General features: G+C 45.9%; 1 protein-coding gene across 1 annotated transcript; it reads left to right on the forward strand.

Annotated features, from left to right (window-relative positions):
• The first annotated feature begins 88 nt into the window (after nucleotides 1–88).
• On the forward strand, nucleotides 89–8,148 carry KLHL42 (kelch like family member 42). Its single transcript, XM_081913341.1, has 3 exons — nucleotides 89–919; nucleotides 5,404–5,597; nucleotides 7,573–8,148. Exons 1-3 carry the CDS (start codon nucleotides 114–116, stop codon nucleotides 8,016–8,018), a joined length of 1,446 nt encoding a protein of 481 aa, XP_081769467.1. The 5' UTR covers nucleotides 89–113; the 3' UTR covers nucleotides 8,019–8,148.
• Nucleotides 8,149–10,136: the final 1,988 nt, after the last annotated feature.

Genomic DNA, 10,136 nt, shown 5'->3' on the forward strand with positions numbered 1-10,136 from the left:
TTCTCCGCCCGGCGCCACGGGGAGACTCCTGCCTTTGGCAGCCCGGCCTGCAGCCTGGAACGCGGCGCGCGGCCGACGGGGGCGGAGCGCGGCGGGCCCGTCCCGGGGCGGCCATGGCGGAGGGCGGCGAGGCGGAGGAGGAGGAGGCGGAGGCGGTGGTGCAGATCCGGCTGGGCGAGCGCTGCTTCCCGGTGGGCAAGAGGCAGCTGCGGGAGCAGAGCGACTACTTCGGCGCGCTCTTCCGCTCGGGGATGCGCGAGGCGGCGGCGGAGGTGCAGGAGCTGCGCGGGGGGCTGCGCGCGCGCGGCCTGGAGCTGGTGCTGGACTTCATCGGCACGTCCCGCCTGGCCGGCCTGGAGCGCGAGGGCGAGGGCGAGGCGGCGGAGGCGCTGGTGGAGGCCGCCTGCTACCTGCAGGTGACCCCGCTGCTGCGCCGGCTGCCCGCGCAGGTGGCGCTGCCCAACTGCCTGCAGCTGCACCACCTGGCGCAGGTCTACGGGCTGCCGGAGCTGCAGGCCGCCTGCGTGGCCTTCATGGCGGCGCGCTTCCACCAGGTGCTCCGCAGGCCCGAGGCCCGGCGCCTGCTGCCCGCCGCCCTGAGGCAGCAGCTGCGGGAAAGGCGCGCGGAAGGCGCGGCCGCCCTGCTGGCGCTGGGCCCCTTCGCCCGAGCCTGGCCCCAGGAGGGCGGCGCGCCCGGCTCCATGCGCAGGTACGACGAGGCGGCCGGCCGCTGGCTCCCGCTGCCCGCCCGCCCGCCTCCGGAGCTGGCCAACGTGCGCGGCTACGGCGCGGCCGTGCTGGACAACTACCTGTTCCTGGTGGGCGGCCACCGGCTCGGCAGCCAGGAGATCTCGGCCGCGCACTGCTACAACCCCTGCCTGAACGAGTGGAGCCCCGTGGCCTCGATGAACCAGAAAAGGTAACGCCCGAGATGCTCAGAGTGGAATAAATGGAAGCATGTTTCAGTGTGAGGTGTGGAAAAGCCAAGCTGGTTTGAATAGCGAACTGGTTAAGTGTGGTCTTGAGGTCAGGTTTGCAGAAGACACAAAATTGGAGAGACAACTAGCGCCTCAGAAGACAGGAATGCAGTTCTTAAAGGAATGGAAACCTAGGCCAACAAACTCAAATTCAGCAGAGATGCATGCCATGTTACACATGCACACACACAATAACCACATATCAGTAGGATGGTGGACACCTGACTTTGCAGGATACACATGGAAATGTTCTTTGTTGTTGCAAAAAAAGAAAAAGAAAAACCTTGTAATTTTAGGCTACATAAATAGAACCAGTTTCCAAGTAATGAGAAGTAATAGTTCCAACTTACTCTGCAGCAGTGGACCACATCTGGAGTTCAGTATCCAGTGCTGGGTACCACATTTTAAATCAGACACATTAGGTTGGGTTTAGAGGATGGCATTAAAGACAATGGCCTAGTATGGAAGCTTGTTTAACCTAAAGACTGAGGTGGGGTGGGGGACATGACAGCACTCTTCAGACACCTGAAGGGTTGTCTGTTGGAACAATTGTGCAACAGAAGCCATTGCTGCGGGTGTTCAAGCAGAGGCTAGAGCTCTAGCTCTGGATTTCCTGTATCCCATCCAGCTCTGATTCTACTCAAACGGTCAACTTCCTGGGCGGTTTAGTGGGGGCAGCAGGCTGTGTGCAGCGACACCTTTGGAACTTCTCATGTGTCTGGACAACCTAATTTCAGAAAACACATTTCAGCCACTGATACTGTGGAGGGACAGGAGCAAATTTATAGACATGTTACTCAAGCCAGCTGCTGGGAAGAGGAAATGATTAGGATCCTGTCCCAGGTGAAGCAAATAATTACTAAATTGTCATTTTCAGTCTTAAGTTGTGTATATTTAGAATAACTGCCATAGAAAGGGGATTTCTTCTCAGTTGCATCCTTTGCGTTCTTGGCAGTAGAGCTTGAGTGGTGTATTGCTTTGTCTTTGGTTTTGTCTCTGGCCCCACCCATTACTTGCATGCAGCCTCTGGAAGGTTGCCCTTGTGGGAATATGGCACTTGGGCTGCCCTTGTCCTGGAGGAAGGGTGTGTGCCATTTGTCTCTCACATAAGGGAATTGTTTCCTGTGTCTCTTTGGTGCTCCAAATATATTAGAGTGCAACCAATGTGAAGGGTTCTTTTACCCATTCTTATTGTTGGTCCACTTCTAGTGGTTTGATAAGGGACAAATTCATTAAGCCTAAAGATTTGCGAAACTGGTGGCTCACCTTGCCTTCCATTGGTTTTACTCTACTGAACAGAGGAATGCTGCTTCCATCATGCCCTGATTGTGGACCTCCACTGTCGGGCTCCAGCTGTAGCCTCTGAAGACCTCCATTGGTGAGAAAGGCAGGTGGAAAACGGCAAATACTACACTTTTAATTTCCCCAACAGAAATAAGCCTCTCACCTTAGAATCACAGAATCATAGAGTTGGAAGAGACCACAAGGGCCATCGAGTCCAACCCCCTGCCAAGCAGGAAACACCATCAGAGCACTCCTGACATATGGTTGTCAAGCCTCTGCTTAAAGACCTCCAAAGAAGGAGACTCCACCACACGCCTTGGCAGCAAATTCCACTGTCGAACAGCTCTTACTGTCAGGAAGTTCTTCCTAATGTTTAGGTGGACTCTTCTTTCTTGTAGTTTGGATCCATTGCTCCGTGTCCGCTTCTCTGGAGCAGCAGAAAACAACCTTTCTCCCTCCTCTATATGACATCCTTTTATATATTTAAACATGGCTATCATATCACCCCTTAACCTCCTCTTCTCCAGGCTAAACATGCCCAGCTCCCTTAGCTGTTCCTGCACATCTGCATCTCATGTCTCCCACCTGCAAACTATTCTTTAAAAAAAAATCTCCTTTGACTGTGGTTTTTCTATTAGCCTCATATTATTCTAGTCTAAATCTCTTGAATTTAAACAAAACAAGGCAGGTTTGCTGGTGCCCATTTGAAGTCACGGCTGTTTGCTCACATTTTGTAACATGGCTAGCTCAGATGCTTTCAACAGGGAAATTGTATTGGTGGGTGGAAATGTACAGGGTGACCTAATTGCAAATGTCAGCAAAGTCAGGCCTCAAAACTATTGACCCTTTTCTCTCCACGCGACACCCACCCACCCGACAAGCTGCAAATATGCATCCTGCTTTTCAGAGTCGCATTGCTGCTGAAAGAACAAATATTCTGTATGGAATGAAAGTCACTTTTTTATAAAACTCTTGCTTACATTTGAACCACCTTCAGTGATTGATAACTCAGATAATTAACAGTATGTGGAGAGAGTCTGAAACTGTGCTCTCCCCCCTCACATCCCTTACCAGCCCTGCCCTCACTAGAGTGGTGTGGGGGGGGAGAGATGACCATTTTTGGTTCCAAAGGCCAACACTGCTCCAGTTCCCAGCAGGGATGAACTATACATGGAAAGTAGCAGCAATTGGAGCATCTCCCACATAACTTTGGGCTTGCAAAGGTATCTCTGGTATGTGAGGAAACCAGGCTGAAACAGATGCTGTGACACTGAACTGATTTTTTGGGTCCTTTTCATTGGAATTTGATTTTCACTACTTTCTGTTCTCCCTGCCAATGGCAGCCCTGCCCTGGACGACAATCGTCACCCTTCTCCAGTCACATTAATGTGAGATTACCAAAAAAAATCCCATTTTGGAAGAATATGGAAGCTATACAGCAGTTGAGTGTAGGTGTGGCCCTGTTAACATTTCACCCCATTTCACCAGGCCTACAATTTCTTTCTTCTTCCCCTTCCTTCAGAAATTCCTGGGGAAATGCCCTGTTTGTTTGTATCGTGACCCCTTGCTTGCCTTGGCTTATTCTAAGCTTTAGCTTTTTTGATACTGTCTCCCCACCAACAAGCCTGCTCTCAGTGAATTGTCCTCTTTCATTTATTGCAGAAGTCCATTTTATTTTCAGCTCCTCGCTATGCCTTTTTGCAGCCCTGTCAGCTTTTCCTTATAAGCACATCCAGCCATGGGTTCCTGCCTAGTAATTCTAAACTCTGTGAGGTACACATCTGACTATGCTTTGGCTTTCCATAAGATCATATATTCTAGCCTTACATGGTCACATCCTCCCAAAGTTCCTGCCCCATTAAAAGAACTGTCTTACTGGTTAAGATCAACTCATGATCCCCTTGTTCCTTCTGAAAGAGGAAGTTGTCAGGACTGTTAGGGATCCCATACTTAGAACTGCTGGTAGGGTAAAGGTTCCACAGGACTGCTCATCTTTCCTTCCCTGAAACAGCTCTCATTTCTTTCAGGAAGATAGCAGCACCCACCTCTTCTCCTTGAGATGGTGGCCTATAGTAGACTTCAATCACAACGTGTGTCGTGTTTTTAATATATGTTGTGAACTGTTCTGAGATCTATGGGCAGTATACAAATTTAATAAGTAAAAAAAATAAATAGTTTATCTCCACTACCAGTAATTTTTACCTGGCTGCTCTCCACAAGGCTATGGGGTTTGTTCCCACTTGGATTTCTATGCAGGTGTACACTGCTTCTTTTGGAATGTAATTCCTAATAAACTTCTTGTTTCTTAACAAAGGTTATTTTCAACATTTTTCCCCATTTCATTATATATCATCTCCCAGAAAGCTTTTATTACCTTACAGGTCCACCACAAATGATAAAAATTACCTTCTTTTTCTTTACATTTCCAGCAGGTATTTGTACTTGTTTTATACATTTTTGCCAGCTTAGTAGAGGTCAAATACCACCAGTACATCATTTTCATATAATTTTCTTTCAGTGTACAGCTTGCTATAAATTTCTAGTCTGTTTTCCATAGCATTTCACATCTGCCATCTGGATGTTATGTCCCAAATCTATAATGTCAATTATATTTCTTATATTATCCTCCATCTGGTGGCCTGGCAAGAAATCTGCCTGATGTTGATGGATTAAATCGACTTAAAAAACCCTTCATTCGGTTGGCTAGTATGTTGGCAAGTAGTTTATCATCATTGTTTAATAGCCTATAATTTTAAACTAAAAGTGGGTCGGTATCCTGCTTCGGAATCAGTGTAATATAGGCCTCTTTCCAGGACTCTGGATACCTCCCCAGTCCCTAATATCTCATTCATTAATTCTTTAAGTGGTTGTACCAGAAAGTCCTGAAGTTTTTATTACTTTGCTGATAGTCCATCTGGCCCTGGCGTTTTACCTATTTTAGCTTGTTTAATTTCCTCTAGGGATGCGGGTGGTGCTGTGGTCTAAACCACTGAGCCTAGGGCTTGCCGAACAGGTCGGCAGTTTGAATCCCCACAACGGGGTGAGCTCCTGTTGCTCGGTCCCAGCTCCTGCCAACCTAGCAGTTCAAAAGCACGTCAAAGTATAATTCAATGATTTAACTCTCCAACTGTTTTGTCTGTAGGTCTAATTTCAAGTTGTTGGCTGTTAGTGGGAAGTTGTATGCCATTGGTGGGCAATTCCTCTCCAATGTTGAGTGCTACAGCCCAGAGCACGACTGGTGGAACTTTGCAGCATCCTTACCAACCCCTCTTGCAGAATTCTCAGCGTGTGAGTGCCAGGGCAAGATCTACGTCATGGGAGGCTACACTACAAGAGGTAAGACAAGTACTAGAAAAGAATAGTGTTATTTTAACACTTGTATGCTCTTTGGCATGTTCAATACAGTCATACCTCGGGTTACAAACAGTGCGGGTTGCGCGTCTTCAGGTTGCGGACTGCGCCAAATTGGGAAGTACCAGAATGGGTTAATTCCGGGTTTCAGCGCATGCGTAGAAGCACAAAATGATGTCATGCGCGTGCGCAGATGCAGCACTTCAGGTTGCGAACGCTGCGGGTTGCAAACGTGTCTCTCACATGTATCACGTTCACAACCCGAGATATGACTGTATTCAATTTAATAAGCAGTGTGTTTTAATAGCAATGTTTGTGGTTGGTTTTAAATACAGTGGTACCTCAGGTTAAGTATTTAATTCATTCCGGAGGTCCGTACTTAACCTGAAACTGTTCTTAACGTGAAGCACCACTTTAGCTAATGGGGCCTCCTGCTGCTGCCATGCCGCCGGAGCACGATTTCTGTTCTCGTCCTGAAGCAAAGTTCTTAACCTGAAGCACTATTTCTGGGTTAGCAGAGTCTGTCACCTGAAGCGTATGTAACCTGAAGCGTATGTAACCCGAGGTACTACTGTACCTTATTTTAGTATTACAATATAAGTCAAACAGCTGTTACTTAAGCGATAAACACACACTGAAAGGTTGTAAAACAACAACCCTTTCCTTTCACCATCTTGAGTGTGACTTTGACAGGACATTTAAGAAAAATTGCAAGAGAATTAGTGTTGACTGATATTCAGCGTGTGGTGTATTGTGAGGTTGAAAACCTGTTGATCTTTTTTTCCCTTTAAACATTGTATTGATATTATGAAGTGAGTCTCTGAAAAGGACTTGATCTCTTGTCTTCTGAAGCCTTCAGACTGTTTGACTTTCTTATGAAAGGTACAAGGGTGGCAACAGGATTTTCTGAGACCAGTACACTGAATATGTGATTGGGCCCTTCAACTCACATGGAAAAGATGACATGAATTTGCATAAAACCATAGAGTTGAAAGGAACCCCAAGGGTCATCCAGTGCATTGCAGGAATCTCAGCTAAAGCATCCATGACAGATGGCCCTCCAACCTCTGCTTAAAAACCTCTAAGGAAGGAGAATCCACAACCTCCCAAGGGAGACCATTCTACCTGTCGAATAACTCTTACTGTCAGAAAGTTTTTTCCGAATGCTTAGTAGGAACCTCATTTCTAATAACTTGAAGCCTTGAGTTCTACTCTGCAGAGCAGGAGAAAACAATCGTGGTCCCTCTTCCATGTAGCAGCCCTTTAGATGTCTGAAGATGGCTATCATATCTCCTCTCGGTCTCCTCTTTTCCAGGCTAAACATACATAGCTCCTTCAAGTGCTTTTTGTCATATGCAGTGGAGGGCCCAAAAATAAACCAGTGGCCACATATGTAATAAAATGTCTGACAGACAGAATGTGAACAGGTGAAATATTTCCCATAATCATATTTCTATACTAGAAAAGCTTACTTCTGAGTAGACATATATCCCATTGTACTGTAAATTAACTCTACAGTGAATTCATAATGAGAACCTGGTCTCAGGAGACACATCTAAGCCTCTTTGCAAAGTTTTCACATTTTGCACAGTAAGTTTGGTTGGGTGGGTTGAATTCTTTAACGTCCACTCACACTTGTGTGGTGTGCTTGTGTATTTGCATAGTATAAATTCTAGGGAGTACTTGATATCAGATGAACCCACTGCAGGAAAGACACATCCTGGTTGCTAGGGCAAAAGGAAGACAAAACGGATATTGTAGGGAGTAGAAAATGAGAGAGAAGCAGGAAAAGTGTGCAGCAACAGCCTACTTTGCAGAGGACAGTAATCAAGCTTTCTCCACATTTTTGAAAAAGAAAACTGACCTGAAATCAGACCTTTTAACCACCAGGTGTTGTAGGCCCCAGTGTACAAATAAGTTGAATTTAAGTTTTCTGTATTTAATATCTTCTCTGTTGCAGACCGGAACTTGAATATCTTGCAGTACTGTCCCAGCTCTGACAACTGGACAACCTTTGAATCGTGTGACATCCATATCCGCAAGCAGCAGATGCTATCAGTAGAGGAAACTATCTATATTGTTGGAGGCTGCATCCACGAACTGGGATCAAAAAAAAAATCTAGCCAGAATGAGGACATGTTAACAGTACAGTCTTATAACACTGCCACCAGAGAATGGCTCTACCTCAAAGAAAACACGTCAAAATCTGGACTTAATTTGACTTGTACACTACACAACGATGGGATCTATATACTGACCAGAGATGTATCATTGTCAACAAGCTTGGAGCACAGAGTTTTTCTAAAGTACAATATATTTTCAGACAGTTGGGAATCTGTTAGGCACTTCCCAACCTTTGGACAAAACATGTTGGTCTGTTCTATGTATTTGCCAAATCTGATGTGAATGTAAACTGCAATTTTATTTTCCACATAAAATTCATTAATTGTTGAATAAGAAATTTATTTATCCTAGTTACCATTTTTTCCAAATGGAACACAAGTTGTTTATATCCGATAAATAGTTATAAAAATTATTTTATTGGCCACTGTTGGTATATATAATGCTTTAGAAGAAAAAGGTGATGTTTGCTGCAAGAAGTCTACAGTTGTAATTACGTGCCACGTATGAGCAAGACAAAAATGGTGGTGAGGTAATGGGTAAACATCCCCACAAGTTCCATTTATTTTAATCTTTGCTTCAGCTGAGGATCTAAAGGGTTGAGATGATGGATTTGCAAAATGGTGCAGGGCCTTAGCAACAGGTAGGGCCAAAATGTTTCACTTCTGGATACCACCTGCCTATTCAAGCTAGGAGATGTAGACTTGGGGAAGTTTGCAAATCAGCTCAGAGATAGTCTCACCCAGTGTCAGGGACTGGACTGAACAGAGGAATGGGAAATGAGCCCTGGGTCTGATTGGCTCCTCTAAGAAGAGGAGGGGGGAAGCTTTGCGCCTCCCCCCCCCCCATTTCCAGCAGTTTCAGAAGGAGAAGGAGACAGGACTGCTTCACAGTTGCGTGAAGAAGTGGCCTAGCTACGAGACAGTGGAGGGTGGGGGGAGTTAGCAGCCAGCAGAGACCTCCCTGGAGAGTATGGAAGGTCCTTCTTCACCAAGGGCTTGTGGATACCTACGCATTCAAGAACAAAGGGTTCAAAGGAGTATGACTCCTGGGACTTCCCATAGATTTTCAGGATATTGTTGGGGAATGAAGAAGAGAGGCTCAGAGTAGCCAAAATCTATGTGTGGAGACATGGATCTTTTGTCTTGCAACCAGATGACTGAATAAAAAGCCATAAAATACAAACTGTTTATTTTTCTTGCCTCTGAGGCTACCAGGGGAGGAGATACTCCACCCCTGACACCAAGGTAAGTAGGCATAGTTACATCTTTCTGGTGAAAACTAATCAAACTTGGGACATTCATATCTCTTTGCAAACAAAGCAATGCCACACAGACTATAGTCCATCACTAGACATTCTTTTGATGGACATAGTGTTTGCCATTGTGTTTATCCTCTTCAGATGGAAATAAAACTTCTCACTCGACTTCAGTCATCCAAGACCAAAATGAGATCCAGAGTAATGTATATTTGTACTGATAACTGAGTATTATATCCACTTTTCCCTTGAAGATTTATTCCTTGTGGTCAAGATCAGCAGTCAGTCCTGAAATAACAACTTTTTATAGTCATTTTGGGTCTATGTCTCAATAAGGTGTGCCAAGATTATGCTTTCACTTGGAAGGGATGTCCACATGCCACATAACGGTGAGCTGTATTTATTGTGTATTTATTGTATTCTGCACCATCTGGGCTGTTTGAGAAGACTGTCTCATGGTTGATTTGGAAGTGAAATATTTTTGCACTGTAGTTTTTTTTAGCTGGGTTCTGGAGAAACCACCCACTTTGGAAAGTATGAGCATCAAGGGAGAATCAAGGGTAGAGTAATGGAAGATGGCAGGAGACCTCAGGGTGGCTTAGAGCTGGTGGAGCCAGAAGTCATGAGGATGGGATGGGAGAAGGGCATGGTTTTGGCAACCGTAGTTTCGACTGAGAGGTGTGACAAGACCAATGAAAAATAGGGGCTCTGTTTTACATATGATACCAGACTACTGAGCCTAGGGCTTGCCGATCGGAAGGTCGGCGGTTCAAATCTCCATGATTTGGGTCAGAGGAATGTGCCACAGCATAGGCACCGGCAGATATTCCTTGGCAACCTCCCCGCTGCGCCACTCTGCTGATAAGCAGGCAAGGTCTCGCCGATTCTTCTCAGATGTGTGAGAGGAACACACCGTTCTTCCTCTCTCCCCTTTGGTGTCCCCCAGGGAGGGGAAAGATGCAGACAGAAATCTATTTACATCCTTTATTTCTGTCTCTTATATCAGTACAGAGAAAAATGTCTGCACTCATCAGCAGTAAGAATAAACTCCACCCATGTACTTCCAGTACGGGTCATATGACACACACACTGAGCTAACATCCGGTGCTCAGTACAGAATGGACTGCCCCTTTGTTCCCATGGCA

Source organism: Podarcis melisellensis (genome assembly GCF_964234715.1).
Source record: "Podarcis melisellensis genome assembly, chromosome: 5".
Taxonomy (NCBI): Eukaryota; Metazoa; Chordata; class Lepidosauria; order Squamata; family Lacertidae; genus Podarcis; species Podarcis melisellensis.